The 19,923-nt window shown below is 38.8% G+C and overlaps 1 protein-coding gene across 1 annotated transcript in view; it reads right to left on the reverse strand.

Annotated features, from left to right (window-relative positions):
• The window catches only part of LOC114061783 (inactive N-acetylated-alpha-linked acidic dipeptidase-like protein 2), a gene marked incomplete at its 3' end in the record, with an annotated part of 189,836 nt that overhangs the window by 38,572 nt on the left and 131,341 nt on the right, over positions 1-19,923 (reverse strand). Inside the window, exon 3 of the mRNA XM_027892563.1 lies at positions 10,402-10,672. Within this exon, the coding sequence (XP_027748364.1) occupies positions 10,402-10,672 (271 nt within the window). The remainder of the gene's footprint in view (positions 1-10,401; positions 10,673-19,923) is intronic.

Here is a 19,923-nt window from a genome sequence, read left to right on the forward strand (position 1 = left end):
CAGAGAATTTGTGAAGTTGGTTCCTGTGCTCTCAGCAGGGATGGAAAATCCTGGATGAAAAAAGGAAATCTCATGCAAAGGACAGAACCTGATTCTTTTTAGAAAGGGTCCCAGTAGACCCTTCACCTTGTACAGTGACATCCTGTCAGACTGCATCAAAAAGAAAAGCTGGAAAAATTTTCAGGTTATCTAAAATATACGGAAACATCTGATGAGACTCTGGATGACTTGGTGAGAAGAAGAAGCCTCCTGACCTGCCATCATATAATAGATTTTACTTTTAATGCAAAAACTTTGCCATTAGTGCAGCCCATCCAGAGCTGGATCTGGACAGGCTTCCCTCATCTTCCACACAGCCTGGAATTCAGGTCAGCCTCTTTCACAGCAGTACAGAAATGCTCATGATGATTGTAGTAATAGTACTTGATGGTACAATTTTCAACAAAAACAGTTAGGGACATTGTTAGAGAACTATCAGTTACTACAGAAACCTGTGCTCAATTCCTTCTCTTCACCTTTTACAATCCCTCCTGCCCCAGATGCTGAACAAACAACAAAAGGAAACCAGAAACAGGGAGCTCAGTATGCGCTCCCATAAATTCTGACTCAACCACACATTTCCCCAACAGTCCCTCTTCTGAAATCAAATCATGTGTTTCCTGAATTTTAATGAATACAAGACACTAAATTCAACAGATGAGACAAAGAACATACAATGCTCATCACTAAAAACTATCACTAGTTGTAACATCTACTGAAAAGGTCCCCTCCTTATTTCTTCTTTTACCATTATGTTTCTGGTACCTACTTTACAAACACTATGTAGTGTAAACAAATTATCTTCACTGTCTGCAGATAAAATTGAACAATTATGGAAGTTTATTTCAGGGAGAGCAACCCCACAGGCTTTAAGACAACAGCAATAAAATCATCAGGGAAAGATCTCGACTCAAAGAGTCAGTCTCAGCCATTGGATCCTGAGCTTAACACTGTCCATACTAATACGATTTGTCATTCTAGATTTTAGTTTTTGACATTACACAATTGTAATATTTTCCTTCAGCCTTAAGACGTAAAAGGTTTATAGCTAAAAGGGCAACACGGACAAAGATAGAGAAAGATTTTTTTGAATAAAATTTTTTGTTAGCAAACTGATGCAGTAATTCTTTTGCCAGCAATATAATTTCTAGCTTTTCACACTAATTCATTCTCTAAAATATTCTCCAAGTAAAGATCGTGCCTGGCAATAACTGACCTGCAGTAAGAGAAACTTGCCTCCTGGATGACAACACAGCAGGAGCTCTCCTGCATATTTAAGCAGCTTTGCTCTCTCATAGTCGAAGCCATTGCCAGACCTCTTCTGCATCCTTATTCACCTCTGTCTGCCCCTTGAAGACACCAGTGTGAAGCAGTGAATCTTTCAGGAGACAAGACTAACTCTATATGGTAACATAATTCAGTGGAAGGAAGATAAATTCCTTCAAGTATCTTCTTTCTCACGCACACCAACTCTTGGGCCAGTCACAAGCTGCTGATTGATTAGTGACCTTCTCTTTGAACTGCAGAGCAGAGGAACACCAGAAATAATTATGAGAACAGAACTGATATAGCTCACAATTAATTCACATTAAGGCCCTCTTAATGAGTGAGATAAACACAGTAACTAATATTCATTACATGAGGTTAGACATGAGATTTATTTAGTGGAAGAGGTAGCATATCAGACTGAAAAAAAAAACTAGGAATGCCTAAATCTAGGAAAAGGGAAGATCAGTGTATTTTCAGCTTTATTTAGTCTGCATTGATGTTTTTCAGTGTTTGCTGTTGGGTTTTGTTTGTTTGTTTTTTTTGGTTTTTTATTTCTAAGAGGATACCTCTCTCCTGGGATTGCAACTGGTAGGCGGAGTCAGAAGTGCTGTATTTCCAACCAGCTTAAAAGGGAATTTCTGAACAAAAGCTTTTTCTCAGGACATTTTAGTCCAGCCAGTGAACAGGCTCTGGCATTTTGATAGTTCATATGCACAGACAATGCACTTCTGCCAACAGCACCTGGATACCAAACTTAGACTCGCCAATGGTCAGTATCTGGATCTCTTTTTTTAGCTTTCTATTCTTTTTTACGGTTTTAAGAATTTGGTTCTTATATATATTTTTCAATGAGCGCTATCACAGCAGAACATTTTTTCATCCCACTCTGAAAGGTTTCAAAAGACATTTGCTTCAAAAGGCTTCTGCTCTGAGAGAGGTCTTCTTCATTTTTTGGTCTTTCTTATTATTAATGCTGTGTCCAGGTTTAGAGCATTCCTCAAAGCAATCCCTAGAGAGGCACATACTTTGCTCTTTTATACCAGAAATCTTCAACAAAAAAGTCAGACAAGCTGCAGTCCTCACCAAATTATTCTTAAAATTGCAGCTTTTTCCTTAAACAGTTTAGATTACATTTAAACATCAAGCAAGCTTTTTTTTTTTTTTTTAGCAAGAACTTTCTTCAACTCTTTCAACTACTCACCATAGAAGACTATATTTGGACTTCACATCACCACATCCTAACACAGAGATAGGAAATCTTTGTCTTGTTTTGGATTTTCAGTGCTACTTTCATTTCAAAACATTAAAAAAGATTTTAACAAGACAAGACTGACATAGAAAAGCATCCAATAAGCTGGTATTATTATATTAGAAGAAATAAACTTTAAAGATTTTGACAAAATGTTGTCCAATACTGCCTGCAGAAGTTATACTGGTAGGTAAAGATAACTCCTAAGATAAAACACATTGCTAAGGCTTCACCTGGTAAGATTTATCACGCTGCATCCGAGATTAAAATGGTTCCTGCTGATTCTTTTCTGCTGCCAGCTTTAATTCAAGTGACACAACCATTATTTAGACTTTTTATCTATTTTCCAAAATAATCTAGTGCAGTGTGTAAAGGAGAGTGATTTGTTCCTTTTTGATGCCTGAGACTGCCAGGGTCAGAAACCTCTGTCCATGCTCCCAGATACAGGATGTATATTCACAGTAAAATGTAATCTGCCTTCAACTACAGATGCTTTTGTATTGCTCATGTTCCTTAAAAGGTTTTAGGACTTGCTTTCCTTCCTCAAAAATAAACTAAAAAAATGAAAACCAGCAACATTTTAATCAATGTTTTATCTTACAGTCACTCATAAGTATCACAGAACTGAGTAGCATTTTAAGCACTTCTTTATTGTGAATGTATGAAACTATATTTTTTTAAACAATAAAGTTATGTAAGTAGCTTTAGGGACAAGGGTTAAGTATTATATAAATGCAAAAATATTTTGTTACTGTTCTCATATCAGTTGCAGTTGTTTCTTGTTGTGTTTTTCTCATCCTGGCAATTTCTTTAAAAGCTGATATTTGTTTTATAGTCCCTCTGCTGAACAAAATTTTTTTGCTTTTTTCAGTGCAAGCAAGATTCCTTCAAGGCAGTTTGAAACCCTCAGAATACTGAAGAAATTCAAAAGAAAAGATCCCCAAAACCCAGTCCAAACAGCTCACAGCAGAAGCAGCATTTTATTTGGGATTCCTCCTCTGAGGAGAATACTGCCTTGCAAAATTAAACAAAAAAAACCCCACAGGTATGTTATTGGTAGGTCCATATTCACAAAGAAGACGCAGAAGAAATTACAGGGAGAGAGAAGATGGCACTGCCTAAGCAAAACGTGCCTTGTGATGTGGCAGAAAGATTTCCCCTTGACTTGGAGAACGTTTGCATTCAGGTTTGAACCAAACACCACCATCAAAGAGCGGGTGTGAGAAAAGCCTGACTGGGTAGGTACCAACCCAGATACCCAGTGAACTGCAGAGGAGATGGCAACTCAGTGGGTCTAACTGTACAATAAGATAATTAAAAAGAAAATTATTTCTCAGAGATCTATGCCTTTGCAGAAGTTACTTCCACTTGTATTCTCTCACAGTGACTGGTAACAGACAACATTTATCTCTGCTTAAAAATGATGTAATTCCCGTTTATTTCAAGATGAACTTTGCGTGCAATAAAACCTAAATTAAGCACCAAATACACTTCTCAAGTCCTCAGGGTTTGCACTCTTTAGTTTTTTTACCATCCAATTGGAATATAAATAATGTTTATGGTTCAACATTGCTTCCCCTCAAATACTGTACAGAGGCCTTACTGAGAAATGCCTTCAGCTGATTCTGTGCAGTGGCATGGAAGTGCTCAGTGATCTGTTATGTCTTGAGATATCAAGATGCCTCACCTTTTCATCTTTTGTTTGTTTATTATCATTTTAAAAATCTCATTCATTATTGATGACGTTATTAATAAAATGTCATCACTAACCCTTTATTAGTAAAAAGTAAGTACAGTATTGACTCACAAGTATAAAACAGCAAAAGGCTTTGCAGCAGCAGAAATTGCGTGTCTGAAACCCTGCCCTTCAATGACACAAAAATCTTCCAGCAATATTAATCGAGGCTTTTGTGCATGATGAACTACTATTATTTTTAGGGAACTGTACAACTTTATTTATTCACGGTTATGTGAAATATGCCAGAAAACTGACAGGATGTTCTGCAGGACATCTCTTCAATGATTGTTTTTGGAGCCCTCGCCTGCAATTTTAAATTATATAACCTTCACATTGCATTTCACAGCTTCCTATATGTAATTATAACAGAGTGGCAGCTATGCTGTAGTTAATGTTGAATGTTGTTTTCTGTTTAAAGGTCAAGTCTATTCTAAAATACATATTCTTAGTGAGATTGTCTTGAAAATTTGCTGTGCCTACTTGGTATGCAGAGCAGTGGTCTAAATTATGATTATTTGTGGAAGAAGCTCCTGAGAAACTCTTCTATAAATAAAAGATAAATAAAGCTCCTCTAAAACATCTAAATGTTACCAAAAAATCACATGATTCTTCTCATTTGTGTGTATGTGTTATTCAACCTATAGCCCTAACCATCTGCAAACTGATTTCAGTTGCTAGGGATTCATTTTAGCTACTGCATGTCTCTTTGGAGAAAAAAAAAATCTTTAAAAATGTTAATAAAGACAATAATGAACTAAATTTGGCGTGCCTAAAAGAATTAAATGCACAAATGTATCAAGATTCCCTCTAGCTTGATATTTTGCCCCAATGTGCCATCAAAAATGACTGAAAGACTTAGAGAGAGATGCTGTGATTATTTAATCTCAATTATCCGCACTCTCTGCCTTTGGAATTCAAGATGTGCAAGCGAGCACGCTGCAGAAGGCTCATTTGGAAATTCTGCCTGGGGATAAAAATAACCTGGGAAGATTTTTAAAATTTTCTAAAACCAACCCGCTGACACCAATCTTAATTCGGAAATATTGTTAAGGAAATTACCACTGATTAGCTGGAGGGGAGATAAAAGATAATAAGGGCGCACTAATCACATTTCCAGTACGAGGAAACCGAAGCAAATGAAGGCAAGCTGTTGGGTCAAGGACTTCCCGATGCACTGTCCCCTCCAGAGGAACTCCAGACATTTTGGTGCAGAGCTGGAAACACAGAGAGCTGATAGGACTGCCAGGAAACAGGGCTGCAGCACTGGGAACCTGGGCAAAGAGGGGAAGGGACAGTGGGACACACGAGTGGGGAGCCTGGAAGGAGCAGGAGAGGTTAGATGAACAGGCAGTAGAGGAGAGGAAAACTTCCATCTTCCTGCAGAGTGATGGGCCTGAGAAAGAAGAGGATGGATGAGGAGCAAGACATCTCAACACAGCCATAGGAAGATGGTGTATCTGGTAAGAAGTGACCAAGACCCCCTCCTTGTGAAAGAGGATCTGACAGCAATCTGAGCCCTGCTTCCCTTATTCCTACTTGCCAAGACTGAAGAATGGTGGGAAGATCACTGAGTGAGCTTAACAGATGGGCCTGTACTTCCCATATTGCTTCAGGTTGCATTAATCTCTGTGGTGGGTTCTCATTTAGCTGAGAAAATGTCACGAAAACAAATGAAGCGGAGCAGGCTGCTACGCGATCAGCAGATGTAGAGAATCTCTTCTGCATGTTGTAGATAGAGGGAAGCAATCGGAATTCTCACTTGTCTGCTCCCTGACGCCCCTCCAAAACCAATCAAAGATACCACTGGTTGAGCTGGGAGCGGAAATGCCTCACATCAGACACTGCAAACAGAGAAGTTGGTAGAAACGGGGAACACGGATGATGGCAGGGAAGGGAGGTGACACAGGGGAGAAGTCCAAGCAGGGAAACAGGGGCAGAGCAGGGGCCAAAGTACCAAAGACACATAGTTGGGTATTGGAAGAACTGCATCAGACATGGGCACGATTCAGTTCTGTCCATCAAACCATCAAAGCCCTGCCTGCATATGCATTTCCACTTCAAGAACATGCCAGCACTTGTACTTTTCTTGCATCCTCTTCTGGTTCCTGAACCAACATAGTCCTTTCAGTGTATAAGGTCCAGGAAAGAAAAGAGATGTTTTGCTGGGTTTGCTGAAAGCATCCACGAGGAAATAAACAAAAAGAAAGGACAGGGAAGCAGCAAAGGAACCAATTTGGTTCATTCAGCAGTTACTCCAGTAAGAGGCAGAGTAGTGTAGTATGAGATTATGCCATATAACAGAGGACACTAAATATCTGAGTTTAAAGTATTGAAGCAGACTTACGATTGTCAAAAGTTCCTTAACAATTCCACCAAAAAAGAGTGAATAAATTTAAGGTGAAAGGAAGTGTAGAAAAACTTCAGGTTACACAAAGATACTTTCATAAAATGTGGGAATACAAAGCAAACACAATATCCATTTTGCTTTAATTAATAATTGCTTTAATCTGTCCTTGAACACTGTCCTAACACACCAACATCTGCTAGGATTGCCTCTACAGCTGCTAAAGAAACAGGGGACAGAGCAGACAAACACTGAACACCAAAACTGAACAAGTCTCATCCTGTAGTTGGCTGCACTCTGTGGGCTGGATTTAAACCAGGTGCCCCAAGTACCAGCCAGCCTGCTCCTGTACTGCCAGTCAAAACATCCCCTTCTTTACCCTTCACTGCACTCTGGGACCACCACCCCTTGTGTCAACAGATGGGCTACAGGTGAGCTGACCTTGACACCACTCACCAACCGGGTGCTGAACAGAGACACTGGATCTCTGGGGGTTCACACCTCCACCCCCATCACCTCTCACTGATGGTTCCCCAGCTCATCCCTCCACCACTGCACCAGTGACAGCACACACAGCCACGGCTCTTGGATCACCACACACTGAGGAGGCAGGGAGCAGCACATTGGGATGCACCACGCTACACTCAGACGGGCTGGAAACCATTTGACAATGCATTTTGCTTTAATGCATAAATTTGATGCAATGTAATTTCCATTTATATGTGCACTCTGTTGGCCAGAACAGCTTTCCTGTTTTCATCAAGCAGACAAAAGGCTTGAACTCTATAAAAGGTGGCTGATATTTAAGTTTTAATAAAAATATATTTCACGTATGCCATTCTTCCCTTAGACTGACCTGGCCTACGATATATTATTTACATAACTGCTGCAATATCTATTTCAAAACTGACTAGACAGCCCTCTCCAGAACTGTAAGCTGCCCTGCCTGTCACCATGATGGGTAAACAGTGTCACCTTTTCACAGCCCGATGAAATATAGAGAAGTAGTAAAGTGCACCATCCATCACAGTGGCACTAAGTAGGTTTTTGAAGTAGATTTCAGATCACAAATGCTCACATTTTTACTCACAAATGCTGCTTAGACTGTTACCAGAAAGCACAAATTGGATGGCTCATATACAATGGCCACATGATGAATGGACATGACAGGTGGTCAAAGAAAATGAGTCTTGCTGTTCTACAAATAACCTTGTCAACATGAAGGTAGAGCTGGAGCTGTGCTGGTAGCCAGACTGCAATATCTTAATGGTTTTATTTGCTTGAACTTCTAGCAAACCAAACAGACAAAATGAGATACAATGAAGCAGCAGCACTGGAGCAGTATTAGCAATTCAACCTGATTAGGTGACACATAATAGGAATTTTCTGCTAAGGATGTGTCACATTTGAAAGAAAATTATTCAGATTATGAGTAGCTGTTACAAAAATACCTTCTCACAGGAAAGCCCTCATGATTTCACAATCACAACCCACCGCAGGATATTCAAAATACGTGACTTGTAGTTCCACTGCAAGCAGTCGATGGCTGAACCCAGCAACAGCCACCACCTGCTACTTCTCATATAAAGTTTTTCTACTGCCATGAGTATAAATAGTAGAGATTAGTGTGTAGGATTGAAAGTCAGGATGCTTAGATCACTACCAACTCATCTGCACCCTAAACAAATAGGGAAATTTCCCTTTTAGGCAAAACTCGAGAACTCAGGACATTTTGGATAGACCTTTTGAAGAATAAAAAAAACCATCTCAAGTTTTCTAAGGGTGTTAAGGTGTCTCAAAGAACTGACTGCAGAACTGTGCACAGAGAGTCATTCTTTGGCTCAAGAACAAGTTTGGAGTTTGGCCAAAGCCAAGGTCCAACCCTTGTGATTAGTACAGTGTGTGTGGTCCTCATTTCTGCTGGACTCAGAGAGAAAACTGCCCCGCAACATAATGGAAGGAGGTGCATGTGCTGCTGGTAATAAAATCAGGGATTTTTCCCGGAACATTGGATTTCCTTTAATCTGATGAATTGGTTACCAACACATTGATTTTTATGAAATAAAACCTTAAAGGTCACAACTGTACTTATATCTCATTACAGTTACTCTTATTAAGTTACAATGAGGAAATAATATTAAATATAGAGTTTTTAAGTGATATGAGAAGGAAAACCCATTCATTAGCCCCTTTTATTTTCCCATGCAGGTTAGGATCTCCTCTTGCCTACTTCATTTCTCTTCTTAACAGCAACCTTTGAAGTGGACAGAGCCCCACAACAGGGGCTCAGTATGGAAAGTAGGCATGGTCAGTACACAAAAACAGGAGTGAAGCTTTTCCCCCAAAGAAGAACAAGAAAACAAGAACTCCATTCCTGGTCCTCTCTAGGTCTAAAAAGCTTCGGTGCTTTTAAGAAAAAGAAGCTGAAGTTTGCTGACCTCAGGATGAGGAACTTAAGGATCTGACTTTCTACCAGTCCTCATATTTCCTACAGTCCAAAATTCAAAATTAGATTAATAGTCTATAAAATGGCTTAGTTAGCATCGTGCAGCTTTCCCCTTTTTGAGTTATTGCAAGAGTTCCACTGCATTTCACATGTTCTCAATAAAACCTATGGGCAGACATTCTCACAGGTAAGAGGAAAATACATGACAGCTGCTTTTTTATGTTAGAAATGAAGTATATGATAATTTTAAATTTTAAGATATTCACAAAGTATAAAGTTATTTTGGAATAGGTTCCTCCAAACCCAAAGCAATTCAAAATCTATTCCTATATGGTCTATTAGTGTTTTAAGTCATGAAAAACATGCATTTTAAAATAAAAAAGAAGGCAAGATGGAAAACCCCCAGCATCACTGGAATAAGATAGAATATTGTCAAAAGGAGACAGACAACAATAATGCAGTTAGCAGAGAAACTGCAATTGTTCTATTTCAGAAATATTTATTGAGATTTATACTATCTCAGCTAGGAAAGCAAACAGAAATTATGATCCCTTTGTGCACTCCCAATGTATTTGGAAAGGATCTAAAGGAAGGCAGACAGTGAAGACAGTAAACAGGATAAAACAAGATAATCCAAGATCTTATTTCACTTGGCAAGTAACAAATCCCAAAAGGCAGGATCTTTTCGCTGACAAAACTTCCCAACAAAAGCTACAGCACAATGAAACTACAAATTGGGGTTTTCAAGAGGAAACAGAGCAGATGTGTCAACTGAGTTGTCATAAAAAAAAGTATGTGAGAACCACGACCATAATTCAGGAGCTCCAGGTATTAGCCCAGCATTCCCACCAGCTTTAGTGCAGAAAGCCTCACCCAACATGCCCTTCCTACAAGCATCCCTCAAACCAGTAGCACTTATACATCAGCAAGATAAAGTGTAGCTCTGGACACAGCTCTCAGTGTTTTTTACCCAAGATGATTTATAAACACAGATATTTAAAAAAAATAAATTATTTATATATATATATATATATATATGTATCATATGAAGTATTCAGGTCTGACCAATTTATAAATCTGAATTAAGACTGTAAGATTAAGTTAGATTGACCACATCATATTTTATGCAAATATGCTTATTTTAAAATAGGCTGGGCATTTCACTACGTTAACGACTGGATTTGATGATCTTACAGGTCTTTTCCTACATCAATGCTTCTATGATCCCATGTGCCATTTTCCAGCCAAGTTCAGCACAAGCTGGTGTTTTCTAACTCTATTTCACCACAAATGACAGAGACAAACGGCCACATTACCTCGAGAGTTCCTTTGGCAGAGTAAGCTGCGTATGAGTACAGGAGGTCTTGGCTGAGAAGTGTTTTGGGGTCTCTGCTGCACTGTTGACCACTGGGATAAAAGCATTCACCACTGCTTTTCAGAGTTACTGTGTTTGAAGAAGAGCCTGGCAGGTCAAGCAGAACAGAGTAATTCACCAGCTGGACATCTTCCAGGCCTCGGGAACGCCACTGAACCAGAATTTTCATCGCAATGTCTACATCATCTTCCCTAGGGAACTGTAACAAATCCCTGGAAAAAAAAACCAAAAAACAAAACAACACACAAGTAAACACAGGTTTAGTTTCCTTCCCACCGAAACATTTGTACCTTAGAAGCATCAGGGCATAATTTTATTCACAATCTATCATCAAACGTGCAAAAAAAAACCCCAAACACCCTTCATTCCTTTGCAAATACTTTCTTACCAATTACGAGACAAAAGCAACTGCTTTTTGGGAAATACAATTTAAAACAAAAATGTATAGGAAAAACATTCAATTGAAATAAAGGATCCTACAGAAATCATCACATAACTGTTTTGAATTTCATGTATCTGGTAACTGATCAGATTTCTGATAGAGCATGAATTTAACCAAACTTTAAATAGGAAGTACCCAATCTGAAGCCACATTTTAGGGATTTCAGGGAAGGCATGATGCTGAAAATTAGTTGTAATTATATGTTTGGATTTAATGCAACAAGAAAATTTACTAAGCAGAATGGAGCTGTTGTTCCAAATATTGTGTTCACTGTCAGGGTGTCCTCCTGAGATTTCCTATCTGCACTGCAGGATTACCTGAGTGACCAGCCTGGCAAGCACAGAGACAAACCTGTAAATTATCTACTGACAGGCCAACTGAGAATTCAGACAGGTTGGTCTGGGCTTGTATCACCGGGTTTGCATCAGGGTTCAACACTGGCTGCCAGACGGGTCACAGCATGAGGGCACCAAAGGACCACCCTCCTCCCCAGCAAGTGCCAAAAGACTTGAGATGTTGAAACTATTCTCATGATAACTTCAGAGGAAAGGCAAGCTGAAGGGACAGCTCAAGGTTTTCCCTACTTATGTAGGTAAGCAGTCATGTAAGCAAAGCAGGACAGCAAAATAATGCACTATTATTCAAATAAAAAGCATGATCCAAACACAGCACAAAAAGCTTATGGAATATTTGCTGAATTTTGTGAGGATGTTTTGTGTGTGTGTGCGTGTTTATGAAGCTCTCAGGACTGAGAAAGAAGATTAAGGATCACAGAGGTATTGATTTCCAGGCACAGAGATACTGACACTGCCTGAAACTCTTGTCCTCAATCATCTCCTCACAAAAAGGCCAATTAAATTTAGCTGCTTTGAGGTCTTAGTAGAACGTCAAAAAACACGCTGGCTGTCTTGCACACATCAACAAATGGGTGAATAATTTACAGCCTTTTTAAGCAAGCAATAGGTGTTTGAGAATCCCACCAGGTGCTGTGGTACCCCTGCGACGCTGCAAGTGAGATACTCCTGGCCAAAGGTACCAGCACTGCTTCCAGAAGGGTCTGCACTGACCCCAGGGAGAAACCCCACCGAGAAAAGCTTATGACAGAAGTCAAGCACGAGGACTCCCTTCTTCACCTCAACAAAACCATCTTGTGGTTGAACCGACCTTTAAAAAAAAAAAATCAACGTTTACTGCCTAGATAACATCAAAGCCTTAAAAAAAAGGCAGAAGGGGAAGTTTTGACACCTATTACACCTAGAAAGGGCTCAAAAATGGTATACTACATTCAAATGTCTAATGTCCATCATCACACTACATAGGCAAAATAGTTATTCCAACATCCAAAGGTATTTTTTAAAAAAATATACATATATTTATATAAATAAGTTATTATTTAAAAAATACATATATTTGTTCAAAGCAACATGTTGCATCCCAGGCCTCATTGTTTTTGAATAACCCAGATGGAGCAAAGTTTAAAATTTTTACAAGAACAGTAGACTTAAGTTGAAGACTTCAGGGATCCTGTCAGGAAGAATAACTGTCTTACAGATTTAATCTTTTTAAATTACCTAAAATAAGTCTTCAAGCAGTCTACACCAAACAGATGAGTTAATCCAATCTGCAGTATATTACAAGTTTCCAATTTCATCTCCTGTGCCTGTTAATGTAATGACATAAACTTGGGCAGTGCAGAAATACAGAAAGCTGTTTGATTAACACAATCATTAACAGAATATCTGCATTTCCCTCAGGTGATAGAGACATTAATAGAATTAATAACTAAGGAAACTTATCCTAGGCCATAGGGTTATGGCACATTGCAACAAGAAGTACTGAGCTGCAATAAAAGGAATTAGGCATTAAGAGAGGAAGATACAATAAGCAAATTGCTCCCTTAGTAACAGAAGAAAAGTTACTTTCCTCTTCATAATTAAATAAGAATGTCTTTGAAACTTTTGTGACAACATGTCTGATTAAGTTACAGAAATGAGCACACTCACTATTTACTCCATAATGTCTTTAAAGCTTGTTAAAATCAAATTGCAAATTATAAGCACACATTATATTACAATAAATCAGCACATATTAGAATACTTTAATAAATCTTATGAACAGCACTAGAACACTTTTTTTTTCCCCAGATTTAATATAATCCCTAACTTGTATTCGCCTTTGATGCTGACTGCATGAATTTAAAGTCAGAGGTAATTTAACCCATCATTTTTTCACATATCAGTCGTATATAACATGCCAAACCAGCATTTCTCAAACCCAGCCAAATTCGGAAAAGTGCAAAGTTTGGCAGTTCAGACTGGAAAAATCCCAACACTTCACATGCACCTCTCTACAAATTCTCAATTAACTTACTTCCTAAAACTTCCAGGGCTCAGAGACTCACAGTAGTAAGATTTAAGCAGTGGAGGGAAGGAGGCCCTTGGGATGAGGATGTTTCTCAGCTCTGCAGGCAGCTGCACGCTCAGTAGGAATCAATAGCAATGCAATTGCCAATTTCCACTTACAATGCTGCCTTTAATAACTTCAGCCAAATTTTGGATTCCCCTGCTCACATTTAAAAAGCTACTTTATTCAGGTATTTTTTCAGGTTCATTCAATGGGAATAACCACAAAGTTAATGGGCACATCTCAGTTGCTGTAAATCTACATAATTTAGTGAAATGGAGCCACCACAGACTTGATTTGGTCTCAAGTTAGAATCAACACTAATAAATATAAGAATAACAGTCTGAATACTAACATGCCTTTATAAGATGCTCTCAAAGAGATTTCCAAAAATTATTGGCCCTTTCCTTCTAATACAGATCAGATATTGAACTAATGTACATCAGAACAGGATATAAATTTGTTTTATGAGCATTCTGCTCCATCTCCAATATGTTCAGTTCCCAAACTAAAAAACAGACAAAACTGAACTTTAAACTCAGAAAGCACACCCTACTTCAAATAAATAACGTAAAGTTTTGCCACTCTGATATGACAAGATCAAAAAAATGTTTATGAAGACACATGATTAGAATTCTTGTGTAAAAATGAAATCTCAGTTGTACTTTACAGCCTGATCAGTAAAATGTCCTGCCCAGTGAAGAGGAGGAGACCACCACTATTGAAGATTCAAAGTCCTAAAGGTAGGAAAACAACCTGAAACAAGACCAAGATACACATGTAATAATGTCACGTGTTCTGCAGCCTCTGCAGCTTCAAAAGGCCCTTCCTTAACCGACAATCATAAAAGATAAATTAACACGTACACAAAATAAACAAATTTCATTTTCCATTTGGTAACCATGGGGAACGTGGACCTGCCGTGGCTTAATGGAAAGTCCTTTGCTACAACAGCACTTTTTGACACAGCTTGCTAAAGGAGAGAACAAGGTACTGCAGATAAGCTCTCTGCTCATTGCTGATGATTTACTGGGACACTGCAAAACACCACTCAAGAAACACTGAAAAATCACAACAGGTCACTCTAACAGCCTAAAAATGGAATAATTTAACAGTATGACATAATTACTTCTCAGATAATCCTATTAAATTGCTATAAATCCCCACAAAACAAATCTAAACAATTCTATAGGTTCAATCTTAACCATCTACAGTGACAAAACTTCCCCTCAAATACAAAGAACTTCAAGTGTGGTTTGTTTGTAGGGTTTGGTTTTTTTGTTACAGATTTGATGTCTGCACTGAAACGAGCATGGGGAAATGACCTACACTTCATGGCCTATTAAAAAAAAATATTCTGAATTACACTTTTTCAGAGTTAGAAGTCTATCAAAGTGCCTTATTCCCAAATTCTAACTGTAAAGTTTTACTCTTTATTTTCTTCCAGTTCACTGAAATTGCTGATAAAGAAATTTTTTGAATTTTAGATGGGAACTACAAACAAATGTGGTTTTGGAATTTTTACTGGCTGATTTTTCAGCAGAGTAGTTGTTTTCAAATTTTGTGAGCCGCAGTGAATTCCCATATTTTGTAAAGCTACACCAGATCAAAGTGTTATCTTGTCTAATACGATGTTCCCAACAGCAGCTGGTAGCAGGCAATCACAAAAGAACGCAAGAAACGCATCATATGGGTTTATTATATTTACAGCCTCCCATGCATATGTCTTTTTTCCTACCCACAAACTTTGTTCAGGCCGAGTTTTAAAAATGTTTACATATGCTGAGGATTTCAGAACTCGTTTCAGTCCATTAAGAGCTGAGTTGTGGCAGTTCCAGCGGTGCTGGTTGAGCGCACAGCACCCGCACAGACCAACTGCTCAGCACATGCCCCCGTGTTTCCCACAGCTGCAGGAGGAGGGAGTATTTATCTGTATCCATCACATACAGTGTGCACACACAGGAAACTAAATGCGTTCAGGAAATACCACCTGCCCAAGCCACATCTGCTGAAATTTTAATTACATGCTCCTGTTAATTAGGGCACTCAACTGGCTGGTCTCCAACCTGCCCGATAGGATTTCCCGTGGTCTGAGCTGGTGGCCACCAATTTACTGCTCCCCAAATAAATAAATAAATATTTAAAAATCCATGTCCATGAGAAGATAAATATCAGGAGAGTAAAATATGTGAGAGAAACATTCTCATGGTGTGAACAGTTGAGTATATGGGGCTTGGTGCAGGACACGATCCGGAACCACCTTAGGCTCTTCAGGTTGCATTGCAAGGTCACCAGCATCTGCTGCAGAAAGCAGATCCATGACATGTCCTTTGTCACATCTACCATCGGTCTCCATACATTCTGGATATTCTGGGCATATTTCCAGCACTGATATGAACACTACTAGTAGTTTAGTAGTAGTACTGATTATAATATCAGTCATGGGTCACAAGAAATCTGGTGCTGTGTTCATTTCAGTCTCATAATGACTGTAGTACTGACCAAAACTAACAGGTGAGGCTATTCAGACATCATAAACAAATAATATTACTGGTCTACAGCACAAAAGGAATGGAAAGCACTGGTTAAACAGAACATTTGCACACTAGAGATGGTCAGCAACTTTGTGACATGGTGCTACTGCTTAGAATCACAGAATGGTTTAGGTTGGAAGGGACCTTAAAGATCAACTTGACCCAAATCCCTGCCATGAGCAGGGACACCTTCCTCTAGACCACCTTGCTCCAAGCCTCATCCAACCTGGCCCTGACCCTTCCAGGGATGGGGTATCCACAGCTCCTCTGGGAAAGCTGTGCCAGAGGCTCACAGCCCCCCCTGTCACTCACAGTAGTCTCTCCACTGGGGATGGACCCCTCATGGGAGGCAGTGCTTCTTGCCAGCCCAAACCATCACCCAGTTCTGCAGGACAGAAAAAATGATCCCAGGCTCATCAGAACACAGCACGAACACATGGTCTGTCCTACTGATGGAAAGGCCAAACCCCTGCTCGTTCTTGTGTAACAATATCTCACTTCTGCTGTCAAAGGCAGTTTTACAGAGCTGCACCTGTGTATCACCAAGAATTCTACACAGGGCCTACAATATAGATTTTAACATTCTTTAACATAGAGGAGTATGACTTATGATAGCTTTTACTTTTCACAGACACAGACTAAATGCAATTCATGAAACCATAAAAAATACAGAACATCAGATACCAGAGCACCAGCTCTAAATTTGGTTGCACAGTTCTCCAGCCAAAAATACCCACTTTTGAACTTTTTTTTTTCAAACATTATGTGTACTGTTGCTTTTGGGTATTTCCTATAAAAAGGGACTTGAGTTCTCTCTTTAGAAAGTCACACCATAAGCAGGTCCAAAACTACTTTTAAACAAAACTTCATAGCATTTTTGTACTGTGTTTAAGTCCACCTGGGTATTAGGGTTTCACAGGGGTACCTGACCATATGTACCCTCTCCTATCATAGTATAATTACATGCAGAACTGCTCAGGCCAAACCTCTCATTTTTGTGGAAAGTTGTTTGCCATGGGATTGAAGAACACCCTCAGATCTCAGCTCATGCTGGCTCCCAAGCTTAGTTATTTTGTACATTTTTTTTTTTTCTCTACAGGACTACCAAGCATATTGCTCCTACCCACCACATCAGACAGGCAAATGCCTTTTATATTTTTTTAAATAAATCTAACAGGGAGAGTTCAAATCTCACTTGCCAACATCAGGAGACAAGCCAAACTTGTATTCAAGGCAGATGGTGGAAGGCATTGAAAAATGACTGATTCTCTCACTCTGTGATTCCAGTTTATTGGAAAAGAAGCAATTCATTGTTCCTCTGCACTAAACATTGCAAAGCATAAACTGGTCGTAGGTGAGCTTTCCAAAGCTCTCTGAGGGATTTGGATGTCAGTTATGCTGACATCCAGCCAGCAACCAAATCTTTCAAGTGCTCCAGGACATCAGAGCACCAATATGAGTTCCAACAAGGGTATATCAAATGATTACCCAGAGGAGGATAACTACAGAGCAAGCACATGCAAAATCCCTCGATTACTCTTCTAGTCCGTTTTAAGCTTACAAGATTTTTGAAAAAAAAAATTATAGCTCCAAATATGTGGGAATTAGAGAGTAGTCACCTTTCTTTTCAGCAGTAACACATGCCATTCTAAACTGAAAAAGATTCTTCCAGATCTATTTGTTTAATAAACAGGTCTTCCAGTTACACAAACTTTTTATTGTGGAAGAGAACACCCCCCAGTAAAAGTCAATTTCTTGCCTGTTCTATCAGACGCAGAAACAACATAATAGTGTGTTAAAGCAGAATTAATGTAACAATGTGCTCTACATGCTCAAAGTTCAAGCTGCCATCACGTTTTAATGGTCTATTAATGGACAACTGCTCATTATCTCTTGTTTCTGATGAAAAAGGAAAACTGTTGAAAATGTTACTGAATGATGCAGGTGCTGCAGTTGAAGCAGTCATATGAATTAGGAGTTAATCTAATGAGTTCAGCTCTGTCACCACAAGGAGTATGTGGACAGATCCACCAAAAAACCAAGTGACATTTGGAGACATATCCTCAATGAATCCAAGGTATCCAAGTTCTGAAAGGTAAGCATTTGTCAACAAGGCAGCCATCTGCAAATATGTTACGTTCAACATGGAAATTCAGGACATGTTCACTGGGTAGAAATTATGAGTTTGTCTGTTCTGAATCCTTTTACTGTAATTCTTGATAATTCCTGACATTATAAGTCCCATTTTCAGAAGGATCCATAGGTATAAACTGCATCTCAGCACAAGGGAGGTCCTCGTTTCATTATTCTTTGGGAGTTCCTCTAAAGCAACATAGTGAATACTCCCAGCATTTCATGAATCAGCAGCATCTGCAAGTGCCAGTCACAAAATTCCCTCACTGAAGATCCAAAAAAATGCTGAACATGTGCACTAGCATTTGAGTCCAGAAATTTCTGGGCAAAGAACGGAAGAGTTTAGTTAATTCAGATTCTTTGCAAGTCAGCCAAAAAGACTTTGAACATATGCAAAATACGTTACCTGGGTTGTAAATGTCATAGAAACTGTTCTTAATACATCAGATTTTCAAAAATAAAGACCTTCTTAATACAATTTCTATTGGCAATATGAGAAATGAATAGGAAAATATCAGTATTACCACAGTACTTTATGAAGGAATTGGCTTGTCAACAGAACACAAAGGTACAGTAAAACGCACCGGCCAAGTGAAGGTTGTTTAAACGTGTTAATTTGCAATGGGCTATGAGCATGTGCAATTGGCTGAAGTTCTACTGTCAAATTTGGACAAAAAGTCTGTTAAATTACTGCTTTTCTATCACACTTGCAATCTGAAGGTAAAATCTGAAAGGCAGCTGACTTTGACATTAAGCCAGATGCCGAAGAAATAAACCCCACAAAAACGTGGAAGTTTTTTGAAAACTTTTAGGATAAGCAAATCACCCAAGGGCAGAAAGGTAGGTTACCTGACAGAGCAAGGAACAGAACTCAGACCAGTTGATTTACACTCCTGGCTTGCAATTATCAAAGTGCCTTACATTTTATTTAAAATCACACTTAATCATCTTTTTTTTTTTTAAGCATTCACTTTTCCATGGCATATATCTTGCTCAATTGCCCAGTGTAGAGATGGATGAGAATGTCATTTAGCATCTCTCCCCATCATTCTAGAAGCACATAAAAAAAAACAGGATAGTAATCACTATCCATTTTAAGAACTGTTAATGAACCACAGACACCTTAATACGGAGAATGACAGTTCCAGACCCTCAAATGGGCTGTTTCGAAGACCCTAAGACTGTTAATTCCACAGAGAGAGGAGATAACTTTTGCATTCTGTACTTCAGCACAAAAGAAGTCATTGCCGTGTTTCACTGTTCCCTTTGGTTACAAGAGTGACATGCTCTCCTTTTAGCAAAGCAAGCAAACCCCGCTTCTTCCTAACACTGAGCCCTCAGGCTTCAAATACTTACCACAAGCAGGACTGATCTACTCCTTCATACCTTTGCTCTTTTTATTACAATAAACTGCTTTCAACAGATGAACTGTCGGCACAAGAAGTTCTTTCAAAACATATATACAGTGAAGACACTTAGACAAGAAAACTCTTTTTTATTATCACATGATCTCTTATCTGAAAGACAATCTCTCAAATGGTATTTTCTCTCACAATCAATAAGAACATATGCAACTATTTTATTCTTCCTAACTTTCACTGTTGCTAAATTTCAGTCGAGAGAGGTTTTCCTCTGTGTTGCACAGGACTGAGTGCATGTATAACATCACAAACTCTATCTTTGCATGATTCTGTGTAAAGCATTTTAAATAAACTTGTACCATGTCCAAAGTTACATTAATGCTCTGGATGACGTAACCTATTTTGGTTTTATTTTGGACATGTAAGGATATCTTGGACCTCTGTTTTAAATACAGCAAAGGGACTAATTTTATTCAAAGTTTATGGGTCTAATTATTTAACAAAGCAGGTTACTATTATTATTTTCTCGAAATGCAAGAATAAAAAACAGGTCCTGAGCTCCAAACAGCTGCGCCCTGCATATTCCAACA

Source organism: Empidonax traillii, unplaced genomic scaffold (assembly GCF_003031625.1).
Source record: "Empidonax traillii isolate 1590-97213 ecotype Southwest subspecies unplaced genomic scaffold, ASM303162v1 scaffold358:size917415, whole genome shotgun sequence".
In the NCBI taxonomy this organism is placed as follows: Eukaryota; Metazoa; Chordata; class Aves; order Passeriformes; family Tyrannidae; genus Empidonax; species Empidonax traillii.